Genomic DNA, 17362 nt, shown 5'->3' on the forward strand with positions numbered 1-17362 from the left:
ATTAAAAAACTAAAATTACCTCAATGTAATTTTACACATTTGAGTAAAATTACACATTGGAGTAATTTTGGTACCTCAAGGTAGGCACTAAATTACTCAAATGTGATTTTTGTGGTGATCATTTAAGGAGGACTCGCTAATTCAGAGTTGTGTAGATCATTAATCTCAGGATATAACTGATAATTGAATGAAGTCATTAGGCTGGGTGGTAATAGCAGCTGTAGTACCTGTTTCACAGGTGTACAAATATATGTTCGGTATGGAATGCTATCCTGGGAGCCTGTTTACTGAGTTAGAAATAGGATGGTTCATTCTTTTATCAGTTCTTGGATTTTTGTTGGAAATACTAAGTTTTACCCAGGCTGTGTCATCTGGTGTACACATTCATAAATGATATTAAGACATTGATCTTTCTAGTTACTGCAGCTTCTTTCTTTCTTTTCTTCTGTTTTTGAACACAAGGTCTTGCTCTGTTGCCCAGGCTGAAGGGCAGTGGTGCAATCAGAGCTCACTGCAGCCTCTGCTTCCTGGGCTTAAGTGATCCTGTCACCTCAGCCTCCTGAGTAGAAGGACCACAGGTGTGCACGACCATGTGCAGCTAATTTTTAATTTTTTTTGTGGAGACAGGGTCTTGCCGTATTGCCCAGGCTGGTTTTGAATTCCTGGGCTCAAGCAATCCTCTTGCCTCAGCCTCCCTAAAGTGTAGGAATTACAGACGTGAGCCACCATATCTGGCCATTGCTACCTTTTTCTGTGGGTACTACAAGAAGGCAAATTTTAGATAAAGTCCCTCATCATCCTCATCTGACATGAAAGATTGTCAGGGCATGTGGCTCCTCTTTATAGATTATTGTCCTGGTAATATCTTCACAAGTAATCAGGATTATTTTGGGAGTAGATGAAGAGAAAATTTTTCTTGAAGAAAAACATACAGCCACAAAAATAACATGAAGCAACATTAGCAGGTTGTATGGTTGTGTTCCAAATAACTTTAAAGTTTCCCAGCTATTATGATTTTTCAGTCCCCATGAGAGCAAAAAAGAGGCTCTCATTTTTGCCAACATGTCCATTAAATTTTTTAAAAACTGAATTATCTACAGTTAAACTCTAGAGATGGAGTCCCAAATGCCTCCTGTAATTTAGCGGTTTTTGTTTTATTTTTGTGGTTGAGAAATTACTGGACCAGACGTGTTAATACTACACTTTAATTCATTTTGCTCCCCCATTTTTGCTCTTACCTTTTTGCATGGAATTTGAGTAGTATGGCAAGAAGAAGTTGCTTGTTTTCATTTTTGCAGTGGATTTTAATCCTTCTCTTGAAAGGCCAAAGTAGGTTTATTTGAAAAGTCTTAACATAAGATTACCAGGGTGATCAGCTAGCAAAAACATAGAAAAGACACTTTTATTATGAGAAAACTTAATTTTTAAAGGCTCCTTTTTATTTAAAGGGTTGTTTTTGTATGAAGAAATATTTTTATCTAAACTGAAATTATCTTCTAGTATTAGGTAAATAGCAAGAAAAATATACACTTAATTTTTTATATCAAAGACTCACTCTCTTCTAACATGTTTTTGTATTAGGCCTCAAAATTGAGGCAGCTGATTTTTATTACAATAATTTATTATTACATTCAGTTGTAATTAATGTTTGTTAAATTAGGGTATTAGAGATTTGGACAAAATCATAGTGTGGTTTATCTCAAATTATAAGTTTAAAGCTGTAACAGTCTCCTTAGATTTCTTTCAGGGGCTATGGTTTCAAGTGATTTTGAAGTAAAAAATATGCAAAACTCATGTTTACATACGTTTGAAAATATACTAAAGACTGTAAAACATGTAGGTCTAGTAGTTGTGGCATTATTTTTTTTAAACCTTTGAAGAATTCACTGTAAGCATATTTTAATTATTCAAGACCGTTTGCCAGATATATTAGATTCTTTCTTGGGGATAAATTGTAGCTTTAACTTTGATTTGTTTCTATAAAACTTCCCTTAAGAATTGTTGATCTATATACCAAAGAATCATCAGTGCTGGATAGGTGACTTTTGTTCTTTCTTTTAATTGGTTTTGTTTTGTAAATGGTGGGAAGGGTAAGAGGGAAGAGATATAGTTACTACAGCAGTTCATGTTTGTATAGCAATGAATGCTAAACACAGATCTAGTGCAGTTTATTTCACTGGTCGAAGTCTTAGTCTTAGAGTTGTTGAATACATCTAGAAATCCATTTAATCTAAATGTTAATTTTTTTATTCCATATTTTTCTTGGTTTGTTTAGGAGCTCTGCTTGCCTGTTTTTGTATTGCGATTTTGGCTTCTTTTTTATCTGTATCATATGGTATTTTGTAGATTAAAAAATGTTAATGAATGTTAGCAGAGAAATGCCTCAGACTTGATCATTTCTCTCCTAGGTGACAGATTCCGCTCTATCATTGATGATGCTTGGTGGTTTGGAACAGTGTTAAGTCAAGAGCCATATCAACCACAGTATCCTGATAGTCATTTCCAGTGTTATGTTGTTAGGTTTGTATACAGATGAAAACTAATCATTTACAAATAATTCAGTGTGGCAGGTTGTTGTATGAATAATACATTTCTGGTTTTTAAAAAAAACATGGTTTTTATCTGTCATTAAGTCATGTCAAGCTGACCTGAAATGTCTCTCAGACATGCACCTTCCCTTTGTTTCCTATTCATTAGTACTCCCCTTGGTTCAGGTTCTGCTTGCTTCCCTGGAACTATTTCTGTAGCCACATTTCCTTTGCCTCGTATTGTCAGTGTCCTAGTTCAGAAGTAGATATTATATCATTAATCTTCTTCAAATAAACCTTTGATGCCTTTTCATTGGCAATGGAATAAAAACCACTGATTGTGGCTGTGGTGGAATTCAAGGCTTCATGCCTTGTCTTTGAGTTATTGTTCACTTTGGGTGCAAGCCGCATAGGATTTCTGGTTTTGTTCTTAAACCTGTTATTTTAATAATATATCCTTCTTAAAAAAATTTAGTGTTAATATTTAAAATTGTATTGCTGCAGTGAGGTTAATTTTCATATTTTGTATCTTTTACTTTTATAATGGATACCTATTATCCACATTTTGTTTTCATGAAAGGCTAACCAGAGATTTGTTGTTTTTTAACAGGTGGGATAATACTGAAATTGAAAAACTTAGCCCATGGGACATGGAACCAATTCCTGATAATGGTATATATATTTGTTAAATAATGAAAACATTTTATTTTTAAATAAATAAATAAATACCTTAGTAGTTTGCTGTCATTTCTCATGTAACCCTACATTAAACTTAACTCCTGGCTGGGCGCCATGGCTCATGCCTGTAATCCCAGCACTTTGGGAGGCCGATGCAGATGGATCACTTGAGATCAGGAGTTTGAGACCAGCCTGGACAACATGGTGAAACCCCATGTCTTACTAAAAATACAAAAAATTAGCTGGACATGGTGGCGTGTGCCTGTAATCCCAGCTACTTGGGAGGTTGAGGCAGGAGAATCGCTTGATCCCGGGAGGCAGAGGTTTCAGTAAGCTGAGATCACGGCCACTGCACTCTAGCCTAGGCGACAGCAAGACTCCATCTCAGAAAAACAACAACAAAAAAATCCAAAAAACATAAATCCTTCATGTAGCGTCTACTTTTCCTACCTCATTCTTAATCTTTTACCCTTGGTCTTCCTTCAAGGAAAAGATGAAACTTGACTTCCGTCTTCTGCCTTACCTCAAGTTGTCTTATTATGGATTTTCTATTCTTTTCCTGTGAGAAATAGACAACTATTTAAAGCCAGCCTGTTCTCCAGTGCTACCATCCCACTGCTACCATCCCACTGCTGTTGCCTTCCAAGGGCCTGGTACCTACACTTAGCTCATCCCCTTCAACAATTTTAATTTCCTCCTACCTTTCTCCAGTCAGGTTTGAATATGTCTCTTATACCTTACATTTGACTTCATCAATCATTTTTGTTACTAAATTATTTCCCTTTTGCTAAACTTTTTGAAAGGGTACTCTATATCTCCTGCTTCCATTTTGTTCACCACCAGGCTTTCTTTATGTAAGTGTTTTTACTGACTTGTAACATCCTTTGATGTTTTTCTCTTTTTATTTATAATTTTCAAGAAAATCTCGGAATATCTGCATTTTGATACTTCTTTTCAATATGTACTCTCTGTTTTTTTTTTTGTTTTGTTTTTTTTTTTTGAGATGGAGTCTCGCTCTGTCGCCCAGGTTGGAGTGCAGTTGCACAGTCTCGGCTCACTGCAAGCTCTGCCTCCTGGGTTCACGCCATTCTCCTGCCTCAGCCTCCCGAGTAGCTGGGACTACAGGTGCCCACCACCACGCCCGGCTAATTTTTTGTATTTTTTTTTTAGTAGAGACGGGGTTTCACCATTCACAGGATGGTCTCAATTTCCTGACCTTGTGATCCGCCCGCCTCGGCCTCCCAAAGTGCTGGGATTACAGGCATGAACCACTGCGCCTGGCCTGTGTACTCTCCATTTTTTATAGCACTTTAAAAAACTTCATTTTGAGATAATTTCAGACTTAAAAAATGTTACAAAAATAGTACAAGGATTTTCTAAATACCTAGATTTCCCTTCTTATACAGCTAGCACATTGCAGTGATCAAAATCAGGAAATTATTATTAACATGATACTGTTGTCTATAGACTTTATTCAGATTTTGTCTGTTTCACTAATATCCTTTCACATTTTGGATTTAATTGTCATGTCGTCTTAGTCTTCTTTAATCCGGTATCCCTCAATTTTTCACTGTCTTTCACGACTTTAAGGCTTTTGAAGATTACTGGGCAGTTATTTTATACAAGTTCCATTAGTTTGGGTTTGTCTGATGTTTTTTCTCGATTAAATTTAGGTTTTGCATTTTTGGCAAGAATGTCAGAGAAGTAATGTGTCTTTCTCAGTGCATTATTTTAGGAGGCACATGATGTCAATCTGTCCATTAATTGTTAACTTTAATAGTTTGATTTAGGGGGTATGTGTCAGGTGTCTCCAGTGTGAAGTAAATACTTTTTCCATTGTAATTAGTGTCCCATGGGGATATATTTATGTGTTGCAAATAATCCTGTTTCTTATCCTGCTTCCACTCACTAATTGTAGCATCCGTTGATGATTCTTGCCTCAAATAATGATTTTTTTCCATTGTCTTACATTTATTAGTTAGAATTCTACTATAAGATACACCTCCTTTCCCATTTATTTATATTAGTATGTACTCAGATTTTTGTAAAATAAAATCAGTGCTCAATTGTTATCATTATTTTGTTGCTACCTTATTGCAGATTTGGCCACTGGGAACCTCTTCAAGTTGACTCCTATGTCCATTTGATAGTTTCTTTTAAATCGCCTTTGAGTGTTTTCATAGCTTCTGGCACTATTCAGTGTTCAAGGCTCACCTTGTAGTTTCCCTACCTCAGCTGTGGAATCAGGCAGTTTTTCGGTGGCCGTGGCCTGTTTCATTGGAGAATGGCATTTAGAAACCAAGATATTTCTTGTTATTGATGAATAATATTCCATTGTATGGATATAACACATTGTAGTTATCCATTTATCAGTTGATGGGCATTTGGATTGCTTCCATTAATTGGCTATGAATAGTGTTTCTGTGAACCTCATGTGCAAGTCTTTTTTCTTTTGGGTGCATATGTATGAGTGGCTTTGCTGGGTTACATGGTAACTCTGTTTAACCTTTTGAGGGCTGACAGACGGTTTTTTGGAGCAGGAATACCATTTTACATTTCCAGCAGCAGTGTATGTGTGTTCCAGTTTTTTCACATCCTGGACACTTGTTTTTTTAACTTACAGGAAGTATTATTGTGGTTGTGATTTGCCTTTCTCTGATGCCTAATGATACTGAGCATTTTTTCCTTTGCTTACTGGCCATTTTTATGTCTTTGTAGAAATGTTCAATTTCTTTTTCTTTCTTTTCTTTCTTTCTTTTCTTTTTGAGATAGTCTCCCTCTTTGCTCAGGTTGAAGTGTAGTGGTGCAATCACGACTCACTGCAACCTCCACCTCCCAGTTGGTTCTTATGCTTCAGCCTGCTGAGTAGCTGGAACTATAGACATGTGCCACCCAGCTATTTCACCATGGTGGCCATACTAGACTTGAACTCCTGGCCTCAAGTGATCTGCCTGCGTTGGCCTCCCAAAGTGGTGGAACTACAGGCGTGAGCCACTGAGCCTGGCTGAGAAACATTCAGATTCTTTACTCATTTTTAACTGTGTTATCCATTAGTTTTGGATATCATAATTTCTTCTGTTCCCTTAAATAGTCTCTGTATCTCGGGGCTTTTCTGGTTTTGTTTTGTTTTTTTTGTTTTATTTTCTTTTACTGTTTCATTAGGATAATTTTTATTGCTGTGTCTATACTATGTTAGTGTAAAATTTTTTTCCATATACATCTTTTTAGTTTTATGTTTGAAAACATTAGTTATTACTGCTTTGTTTCATGAAATATTAGCTACACTTACAGAGTAAATCATATAAGTACATCACATATTTGTTTCATACACATTTCCTGAATGCCTACCGTTTGGGGGGCATCAAGTTAGGCATGAAATAGCCATTATGAGATAAAAAAGATTTAGTTTTTTCCCCTCAATGATTATATACATTCAGAAATGAATAACACATACTGTGCTCTTTTGAAATTTTTTTTTTTCTTAAGACGTAGTTTTGCTTTGTCACCCAGGCTGGAGTGCAGTGGTGCAATCTCGGCTCACTATAACCTCCACCTCCCAGATTCAAGTGAGTCTCCTGCCTCAGCCTCTTTAGTAGCTGGGACTACAGGTGTGTGCCACCACGCCTGGCTACTTTTTACATTTTTAGTAGAGAGAGGGTTTTGCCATGTTGGCCAGGCTGGTCTTGAATTCCTGACTTTAAGTGATCCCCCTGCCTTGACCTCCCAAAGTGCTGGGATTACAGGCATGAGCCACCATGCCTGGTGTTGAATCTTTTTATATTTTTATATTATATGTTTATATTTTCTTTTGGAATGTCTTATTTGCTTTTATCACCAGCCAATGTATTATAGTATTCACCTTATTGCTTGTGGTTTTCATCTCTAAAAGTTGGATTTGGTTGTGTTTCATGTCTTCCATTTATATATGTTTTTAATGAACATGTGTAATATAATAACTACATGTCTTTGCTAATTCTAACATATGTGACAATTCTGGTTGGTTCATTAATCTCTTCATTATGGGTATTTCCTAATACATTACCTGCCTTATAATTTTAAATATTATGTCAGACATTGTGAATTTTACCTTGTTGGGTGCTGTATATTTTTGTATTCCTGTAAGGGTTAAACTTTGTTCTGTCACACAATTAAGCTAGTCAGAAACAATTTTATCTTTTTAAGATATGGTAGATGGGTTTGGAGCAGTGCTTAGCCTAGAACTGATTTACTTCTGACTTCTTAGGCAAGACCCTTTTATGCAGTCTATCCATTGCTCTGTGAATCATGCAGCTTTTCAGTCTGGCTGGGGGGAACAGGCATGGTTGCTGGCCCTTTTGTGCATCAGGCCTTTGTTATCACAGATCTTTCATTTGGTTCTTTTCCTGGCTTCCTGTCGTTTCTTCACGCATGTGGGTTGATCAGTATTCACCAGAATACTTGAGGAGACCAGCCCAGGCAACATAGTGAGACCCCTTTTCTCGCCATTAAAACAGACACGCACACACACCACTTTCTCCCTACCAAAACACACCCACCCACACCCCTTGCCCAAAGTCATAGTTTTTAGGTGGTATAGATGTGATTTGAACTCATATCCCGGCTTTGATAAACCAGTGTTTTTTAAAGCACTTTATGTTTCCTGCCCAATACAGCCTCTTTCCTCTTCCTTTTGATGAGATAAAATATTGAAAGCATAACTGAATTACAGTATAAAAATACACATTTTAGCTTATTAGGGCAGTGGGATGTCTCCGCCCTCTTCCCCCACATCTCTTTTATGTTCATGCAGAAAATAAAATGGAAATCCTTTTTCTTTTTGCAAGAACATGAATTATAAGCTTATAGGAATCATTTATCATCCATGTTTAAAAAATTTCCATCTCTCAGCTGAAAGACTACATCATATGAGTTAATTCTAATAGGTCAACTTTATCGAAGTTCAGAGCATTCCCAAAGAATGCTCTGTATAAAACTTGTGTGTATGTTTGCAGGAATCTTAACGGATATGGTTCTAGAGGAAATGCTCCCATGAGCATTCTCTCCACCATTTAGCAGCTGTTAAAATGAGGCACTTCCCAATGCCCTTGTTCCCTCATTGTGAACGTGCTCTGGTAGTCAGTACACAGTAGATGACAGTTCTTATTTTTATGTTAGAACTGAGATTCAATAAGCTAAAATATTCTCAGCTTCCTCAGATTCTTTCTTTCTCTCTCTCTCTCTTTTTCTTTCTTTCTTTTTTTTTTGGAGACAGTCTCGCCCTATTGCCCATGCTGGAGTGCAATGGCACAATCTTGACTCACTGCAACCTCTGCCTCCGGGTTCAAGTGATTCTCCTGTCTCAGCCTCCCTAGTAGCTGGGATTACAGGCAGGCCCCACCACAGCTGGCTAATTTTTGTATTTTTAGTAGAGACGTGGTTTTGCCATGTTGGCCAGTCTGGTCTTGAACTCCTGACCTTGGGCAGTCCACCCACCTTGGCCTCCCAAAGTTCTGGGAATACAGGCGTCATTCACCCCACCCGCTTCTCCTTATTTTTCAAAAAATACCAGTCTGTTTCACTTGAGCTTTAAAATTTAAGAAAATTAGCCATTTGTCATGTGGGATTATTTTATCCATTTTGACTTGACTTTTTTTTTTTTTTTTTTTTTGAGACGGAGTCTCGCTCTGTCGCCCAGGCTGGAGTGCAGTGGCTGGATCTCAGCTCACTGCAAGCTCCGCCTCCCGGGTCCACGCCATTCTCCGGCCTCAGCCTCCCGAGTAGCTGGGACTACAGGCGCCCGCCACCTCGCCCGGCTAGTATTTTTTGTATTTTTTAGTAGAGACGGGGTTTCACCGGGTTAGCCAGGATGGTCTCGATCTCCTGACCTCGTGACCCGCCCGTCTCGGCCTCCCAAAGTGCTGGGATTACAGGCTTGAGCCACCGCGCCCGGCTTGGAACTGTATGTAAGCTTAAAATTTTGAATATTGTCAGGTTCAGTTTGTGTTTTCAGAGGCCTTGGGGTTAAGTTTGCCTCCTTGAAGAAATAGACTGAAAACTGCAATACTGGCACTCTTATTTTTAATTTTTAATTTGTTAGGGTAGGTAGATTGTGTTTTTACCTGAATGTAAGCAATCTGTTGATCTCAGTGAGTAATTTTAAAAGAGTTGCACATTTGAACTCTATTTTTGACTGTGGAGATAACCTAGTTTTATAAGCTTTGAAAACTGAATTTTAATACAGTATATATTTATTTTTTGTTTTTTTTCTTCCCCTCTTTGTTTTTTATGGTATATATAGTTGATCCACCTGAAGAATTAGGAGCTAGTATTTCTGTCACATCAGATGAGCTAGAGAAATTGCTGTATAAACCACAAGCTGGTGAATGGGGTCAGAAATCAAGAGATGAAGAATGTGATAGAATTATCAGTGGTATAGATCAACTTTTGAATCTTGGTAAGTTTTTTTTGTTTAGGATGAAAATTTTTTTTCAATTTTTTTCATAAAGGTATTTAAAAATACTAGCATAATTGAGGTTTCTGTTCTTTTCTACATTTTGTATTGGTTATCTTTTAGTCTGTAATGTTAAATGTAGCCATATCTTATGAATGATTTCTAGAGAAGTGCCACTAAAGGCAATGGATTTATTGATTAAAAACTCTCCTGTTTTCCCTAACAGATATAGCAGCAGCTTTTGCAGGCCCTGTTGATCTGTGTACATACCCGAAGTACTGTACTGTAGTAGCTTATCCAACTGATCTTTACACAATTCGAATGAGACTTGTTAATCGATTTTACAGGTTAGTAGAAACCTGCTTTCAAAATAGTTTAAAAAGCTATATTTGGCATTATTGACTAGGGTAAACAAAGGAAGAGAATAGTGGTAGAATTGGGGGCTGATGAACATTTTTGTTTCATTATTCTCTTTCATTGTCAGATGGTGTTAGATGTCCATGGGTAGGTGTGGGTAGGGCCGGGCAGAAGATTGACTACCATATTTCACCCTCGATTTTTTTTTTCAGTGATTATTTCCATATCACTGAAATTTTACTTTTATTCCATTTATTTCAGTAACATTTCACTGGTACTTTTCTATCCTCATACATGATTGAAGACATAATTTGTTTTAAAATTAACAGCCACAATTGACGAAACAGTTGTTTTTCTAATCACGTAACTGAGCTGCAGAATCTTAAGGCCTCAATAAATGTTGTGTCTTATTATTTGAACAATAAGACCTTCTATTTTAATTATTCTTGGTAAATAGTGGTTTTGTTTCTCCAGTGGTTTTCATTTGCCAAACTCATGACAGATGGTTTAACAGGGTGGCTACTGCTCCCAGGAAATTCTGTCAGTTGAATCCTCATTTCCAGTGCAGCAGCTGTTGGCAGTCTTTCATCAAAAGTTCGTCCATCAGGAGTTACCTATTGTGATTGGCCAAGTAGTTTTGCTTTGGCTGCCAGGGCTTCATTCTGTTGAATATGATATTCCTGAAATCTCTTGGATAATCTTTGTGTCATTTAAAAATATTTTTGTAGGAGGCCAGGTGCATTGGCTTATGCCTGTAATCCCAGCACTTCGTGAGGCCCAGACAGGTGGATCACCTGAGGCTAGGAGTTTGAGACCAGCCTGGCCACCATGGTAAAACCCTGTCTCTACTGAAAATACAAAAATTATCCAGGCATGGTGGCACGTGTCTGTAAGCCCAGGTACTTGGGAGGCTGAGGCAGGAAAATCGCTTGAACCCGGGAGGTGGAGGTTGCAGTAAGCTGAGATCGTGCCACTGAACTCCAGCCTGGGTGGCGGAGTGAGACCCTGTCTAAGCAATTAAAAAATAAATAAATAAAATAAATATTTTTGTGGGAGCTAAATGATAAGACCACATGGACACAAGGGAACAAAACACACTAAGGCCTTTTGGAGGGTGAGAGGAAGGAGAGGATCAAAAAAAACAACTCATGGGTACTAGGCTTAATACTTGGGTGATGAAATAATCTGTACAACCAACCCCTGTGACACAAGTTTCCCTGTGTAACAAACCTGTACTTGTACCCCTGAACTTAAAAGTTAAATATATTTCTGTAAGCAGTGTTCTGAACAGGTGGTCTCTTCAGACTTTACCTTTGTTGTGGTCTTTAACACAGTCCAAAAAGCAGGTTTCTGTAAGTTTATTGTAGGTCCCAAGAAATTCCTTAAACTGTTCTGAGTAGATTCTGTTATTTACACAGCCATATACTTCCAGCCTTTCTGGTGCATGAGTTTCCTTTCTACTCTGGAAAAATAGTTGTTCAATCTTTCCTTGAGTGTCTCCAGTAAGGCCTGATATCTTATTTAAGCACAGGCTCTCACATCCGACATCAGTAGGAGGCTGAGAGTTGTGGGGCTGGTCAGGCCTGGCTAGAGAAGGGAAGGTCTGAGTCAGGGCCTCAACCCTCAATCTTTAGTAATCTGTTTTTCTTAGAAATTTTGTTAAGTTGTTAGATACTGTATTTTTTTTCTTTGTATGTTTAAATTTCTATTTAACTACATTTAAAAATAATATTTATATAGTTAATACTTGGTCTCTTTGGCCTTTGGAAGATTAATTTCCCAGAGGCACTGACTTTTTATCTTTGGCTTCTAGAACACTGGTAAGTATAAAATTTCCTATTCTTAATGATTTTTACAACAGTTGATTGTATTTTAACTTATAATTCAACTAGTTTAACAAATTATAAAAAGTCATCTTGAGTCCGCATTATTGATGTAATTTATCTCTGTAATTTAACACTGGAATGTGCATTCCACTCAGAAACCACTGGATCGTTTACAGTGAGACTGAAGCTCTTAGTTTTTGTTTGTTTGTTTTTTTGTTTGTTTTTGAGATAGAGTCTTGCTCTGTCACCCAGGCTGAAGTGCAGTGGCATGATGATAGCTCACTGTAGCCTCGACTGCCAGACTCAAGTGATCCTCCCATCTCAGCCTCTTGAATAGCTGGGACTACAGGTGCGCACCGGTACACCTGGCTGATTTTTTCATTTTTATTTTTGGTAAAGATGGGGTTTTGCCATGTTGTCCAGGCTGATCTTGAACCCCTGGGCTCATGCTGTCCTCCTGCCCTGGCCTCCCAAAGTGTTGGTGAGTCACCTTGCTGGGCCAGCTTTTAGGGTTGATGATATTTGACGTATTTTCTTTATTGAGATTCAACAATTTTAAAAGGTACCTATACGCAATGTGAAAAGGGAATGTAGTTTTGTTGGTTTTCTGTATGTGATTAAGTAATTTGTTAAAATGTTTGTCCTCTTCAGTTCAGCATAATTGCTTCGGTGTCCAGTGTAATTGCCTATGACTATGATCAAGTTGAGAGCATAGAGGGTTATTCATTATAACTTTGCACTTATGGTTTAATTATTATTTCACAGTTGTTTAATTCACATGCTGCATTTTTTCACTTGGTTTCTATCTTCTCATTAAGCCGTAAATTGTCTACTTTATTTTGAAGGAGGCTGTCTGCGTTAGTTTGGGAAGTCAGATATATAGAACATAATGCCAGAACATTTAACGAACCTGAGAGTGTAATTGCAAGATCAGCTAAAAAGATAACGGACCAACTTTTAAAATTTATCAAGTAAGTAATCTCATAGATATTGTGTAAAAGTGACTGCATATTGTGGTATTAACAATCATCTAGTTTTACTGGGCGTGGTGGCTCATGCCTGTTAATCCCAGCATTTTGGGAGGCCGAGGTGGTCAGATCACTTGAGGTCAGGTGTTTGAGACTAGTCTAGCCAACATGGTGAAACCTCTGTCTCTACTAAGAAAATACAAAAATTAGCCGGGCGTGGTGGCAGGTGGCTGAGGCAGAATTGCTTGAATCCAGGAGGTGGTGGTTACAGTGAGCCCAGATCGTGCCATTGCACTGCAGCGTGAGTGACCAGTGAAACTCTGTCTCCAGAGGAAAAAAAAAAAAGAAAAAAGAAAAAAAAAAATCTAGTTGTATTTTTTACTCAGAACTATACTCTTTTAATGCTTTAGTTTAGATGACATTTCTTTACATACATAATTTCAGTAAAAGTCTCAGAAACTGAATAATTCAGTTTTTCAACTTTTTAAAATTCTGAAATAATTTTATACTCCAGAAAGTTGCCATTTGCCTTTCATCTAGTCTCCTCTTAGGTTAACATTTTACATAACTGCGGTATACTTATGAAATGTTAAAAAAAAAAAAAAAAAACTTGGTACCATGCTATTGACAAAAAGTGTAGAATTTATTTGGATTTCACTAGTTTTTACACCCTTTCATGTTTCAGATCTAATCCAGAATCCCCATCAAATGTAGCGTTTTGTTTTCTTAGTCTCCTTCAATTTTTTCCTCTGTCTTTATCACTTCATCATTTTTATAAATGTTACTTATTTCATAGAGTATACTTAATTGGAGTTTGTTTGGTTATTTTCTCATGATTATGTTGAATTTTAATCTGTTTCAAATTATGTCCTGTGAAAATGTTTGTATACGTGTGAATATTCTATAGATTTTCTTGTATTCAGGAGTCAATTAGGAATCAAAGAATATAAACTGACTTGGAAATTGAGACCCAGGTTCTAGTCTGCTGTATTCTAGTGAGCATTCTTAATTTAGAAACAGTGCCATCGTTTTCAGCATCTAGCTGAAAACTGGGGAGTAACTGATTCCTGTCAGCTTTCTTGGGTTGATTCTGTCCTAAGTCTTGGGGGACTCATACTTAAGTTACCTCCTCCCTAGAATCATCATCTTTTTCTTCAGGAAAATTATATACCCATATTTGTTTCCTTTATGCTTAGATATCCGTATTTTAGCATTCTTTTTCTCCTGTGTGTACAGTAAGATAACTATTTGCTTTAATTTCAATTCCTTTTTCTCATATATATGTATATATGTATATATATATATTTTTTACCTTAAATCAACTGTTTTCCTGGTACTTATTGTGTGAATACTGCTAGTGATGATACTTAGAAAAACTCATCCATATATTCATCCAGTTGAGGCCATACATATATTATTTCTGGATTACCTGCTTAATCTGGATACATACTTAACGGAAAACAAGAAAAACCTTCAAGATTCTAAATTAGGATTTAAGATGACTAGTTATGTTCACAAAGGGTTGGGGAAAAACCTGATATTCCTCTGTTTGAAATTAGGCATGTATAGGTTGGCGAACTGTTTATAATGTATAGTTTGAATCCTTGCCAACAAGTCACTACATCTGCATACTATTAAAGTGAAAATTTGTTTTTTAGGAATCAACACTGTACAAATATCTCAGAACTTTCTAACACATCTGAAAATGATGAGCAAAATGCTGAGGATTTGGTATGAAGTTTGTTGATTTTATAATGGTTTTTGTTAATTTCAAATGGCATTTTTAAAAAGTGAAGAAGAAAATGTTGGCTTTCTAGTATCAACTCTTGCAGTAGTCCAACGAATAAATAGGGCATTTGATAAAAATATATTTTTGAGTTTTCTAGATGATTTATGAGGTAATTTGTTTTAGCTAATATCAAAATATAAGTGAATAATTTTAGGTATGGAATATATTCTCTTACTATATTTTAGCTAGTGAAAGGTGTATTATATAAAGTACCTTGGAGACTGGGCACAGTGGCTCACACCTGTAATTCCCGTGCTTTAGCAGGCTGAGATGGGAAGATCTCTTGAGCCAGAAGTTTGAGACCGTGTCTCTACAATAAATAAAAAAGTTAGCTGGGGTAGCGCATGCCTGTACTATAGAACACAAAATCCAGAAACTATAGGAATCTGTATGTTTCTGGGGATTTGTGGATAGAGGTAAAACACAAGTTTTCTGTTTAGGAAATGCATGAAGCGTCTTTTTATAACTGTAATATTGAATTTTAGAATTAGTTCATGTTCTTAGGGAATGAAAAAGGATTATTAGGAATGACTTTTTTTTTTTTTTTTTTTTTTTCCAAGCCTGGGTGCCACAAAGATCATCTGGTAGTCTTTCTTTGGAGATTTTGTTAATAACATGTTTTAACTCTAGTAATACCAAATGTCTTTGATATGTTATTTATTAAGATTATATTTTCTTAATCTTAATAATTAACCTTAATAATTAAGGTTATTATTTTCTAATGAGACTCTAAATACTTAAGGTGCTCTGATTTTATTCCTAGGATGATAGTGATCTTCCTAAAACATCTTCTGGAAGAAGGAGAGTAAGTTACTCTGTATGGCTGACTTTTGTAGTTTGCTTTTTCTTTGTTTTAAAATCAATTCAGGATTTTAGTTTTTGTCTTTGAAAAGTTATATCAATGTAGACACTGAATATTTTATTAGCAAAATGGGAGAAATTACTGGAAAGGTTTAGTGGGAGAGTTGGAATTTGTACTGTATTATCAGAGTGAGGTGGAGTAAGAAGAGGCCATTCAAAAAATAGAGGATACCACAGGAAAGACAAAAAAAGTAGAGAAATATGGCATGGCATGTCCCTAGACTGTTAAGGGCACTACACCCGACTGGTGTAGAGGTTGGATGTTGAAGTGACCAAAGTGGCTATGTCTGGCTATTATGATTGGGGTAGATTATGGTGATATTGAAATCCAAGGATTTCATTTAAAGTAGAGAATCAATTGAACAGCCAAAATAGATAATACAGTTTGAAGGATAAGAAGATGTGTATTAAAGGAGATGAATTAGGAGTTCATTGCAAGAATATAGGGTGAAGGATGGGTAGCTAGTCAAGGATATTTGCATGGGAATGGAGAGGAAAGGAAAATTATGAGACCTTTTTAGGGAAAACTAACTAGGATTTGGTGACTGAACTTTTTTAAAAATGGAGATATGTTGGGACAATGAGGTTGAGGGGTAAGGAGAAGGGTCTATGGAACAAAGTTTATAAAATTGGGTAATCATAATGTGGTATCATCAGCAGGCTTTGAAGTTCAAATATAATAGAGTAATTAAAATGAAAGATTATTAATATGAAAATGCTTAACATTTTAAGATCATTTTAAGTTTCCTCCAAATGCTCCTTAAATTTAAGCTTTTTATGAAATATTAATTTATACCATGTGCTTGCCTTCCAGAACACTGAAAAGTTAGACCTGAAATAGTCTAATATGATTAGTTATTTTCATATAATTTTTATTTCTAGACTCCCAAGTATCGGGGGAAACCCCACCCCCGATATTCAATGTGGGTTCTTTCCTATTTCCCTAAGTGTCAACTGGTCTGAGAAATAAAGGAAAAGAGTACAAGAGAGAGAAATTTTAAAGCTGGGTGTCCGGGGGAGACATCATATGTTGGCAGGTTCCGTGATGCTCCCTGAGCCGTAAAACCAGCAAGTTTTTATTAGCGATTTTCAAAAGGGGAGGGAGTGTACGAATAGGGTGTGGATCACAGAGATCATATGCTTCACAGGGTAATAAAATATCACAAAGCAAATGGAGGCAGGGCGAGATCACAGGACCACAGGATGGGGCGAAATTAAAATTGCTAATGAAGTTTTGGGCACGCATTGTCATTGATGACATCTTATCGGGATACAGGGTTTGAGAGCAGACAACCTGTCTGACCAAAATTTATTAGGCGGGAATTTCCTCGTCCTAATAAGCCTGGGAGCACTACAGGAGACCGGGGCTTATTTCATCCCTTTGGTTTCGACTGTAAAAGACAGCCATCCCTAAAGTGGCCATTTCAGAGGCCTACCCTCAGGGGCCATTCTCTTTCTCAGGGATGTTCCTTGCTGAGAAAAAGAATTCAGCAATATTTCTCCTATTTGCTTTTGAAAGAAGAGAAATATGGCTCTGTTCTGCCAGGCTCACCGGCAGTCAGAGTTTAAGGTTATCTCTCTTGTTCTCTGAACATTGCTGATATCCTGTTCTTTTCTCAAGGTGCCCAGATTTCATATTGTTCAAGCACACATGCTCTACAAACAATTTGTGCAGTTAACGCAATCATCATGGGGTCCTGAGGCGACATACATCCTCCTCAGCTTACGAAGATGATGGGATTAAGAGATTAAAGACAGGCATAAGAAATCACAAGGGTATTGATTGGGGAAGTGATAAATCTTCACAATTTACGTTCAGAGATAGCAGTGAAGACAGGCATAAGAAATTATACAAGTATTAATTTGGGGAACTAATAAATGTCTGTGAAATCTTCACAATTTATGTTCTTCTGCCATGGCTTCAG

The 17362-nt window shown here is 36.9% G+C and overlaps 2 protein-coding genes across 4 annotated transcripts in view; one reads left to right on the plus strand and one right to left on the minus strand.

The window, feature by feature from the left end:
* The window catches only part of GET1 (guided entry of tail-anchored proteins factor 1), a 655129-nt gene that overhangs the window by 195499 nt on the left and 442268 nt on the right, over positions 1-17362 (minus strand). The window lies entirely within an intron of this gene.
* BRWD1 (bromodomain and WD repeat domain containing 1) overlaps positions 1-17362 on the plus strand; it is a 132413-nt gene that overhangs the window by 87507 nt on the left and 27544 nt on the right. For both annotated transcript variants that reach the window (XM_050784544.1, XM_050784545.1), the window contains 7 exons: positions 2409-2520; positions 3139-3200; positions 9484-9639; positions 9863-9983; positions 12665-12790; positions 14446-14518; positions 15340-15381. In XM_050784544.1, coding sequence (XP_050640501.1) covers positions 2409-2520; positions 3139-3200; positions 9484-9639; positions 9863-9983; positions 12665-12790; positions 14446-14518; positions 15340-15381 — 692 coding nt within the window. The remainder of the gene's footprint in view (positions 1-2408; positions 2521-3138; positions 3201-9483; positions 9640-9862; positions 9984-12664; positions 12791-14445; positions 14519-15339; positions 15382-17362) is intronic.

Source organism: Macaca thibetana, chromosome 3, assembly GCF_024542745.1.
Source record: "Macaca thibetana thibetana isolate TM-01 chromosome 3, ASM2454274v1, whole genome shotgun sequence".
Taxonomy (NCBI): domain Eukaryota; kingdom Metazoa; phylum Chordata; class Mammalia; order Primates; family Cercopithecidae; genus Macaca; species Macaca thibetana.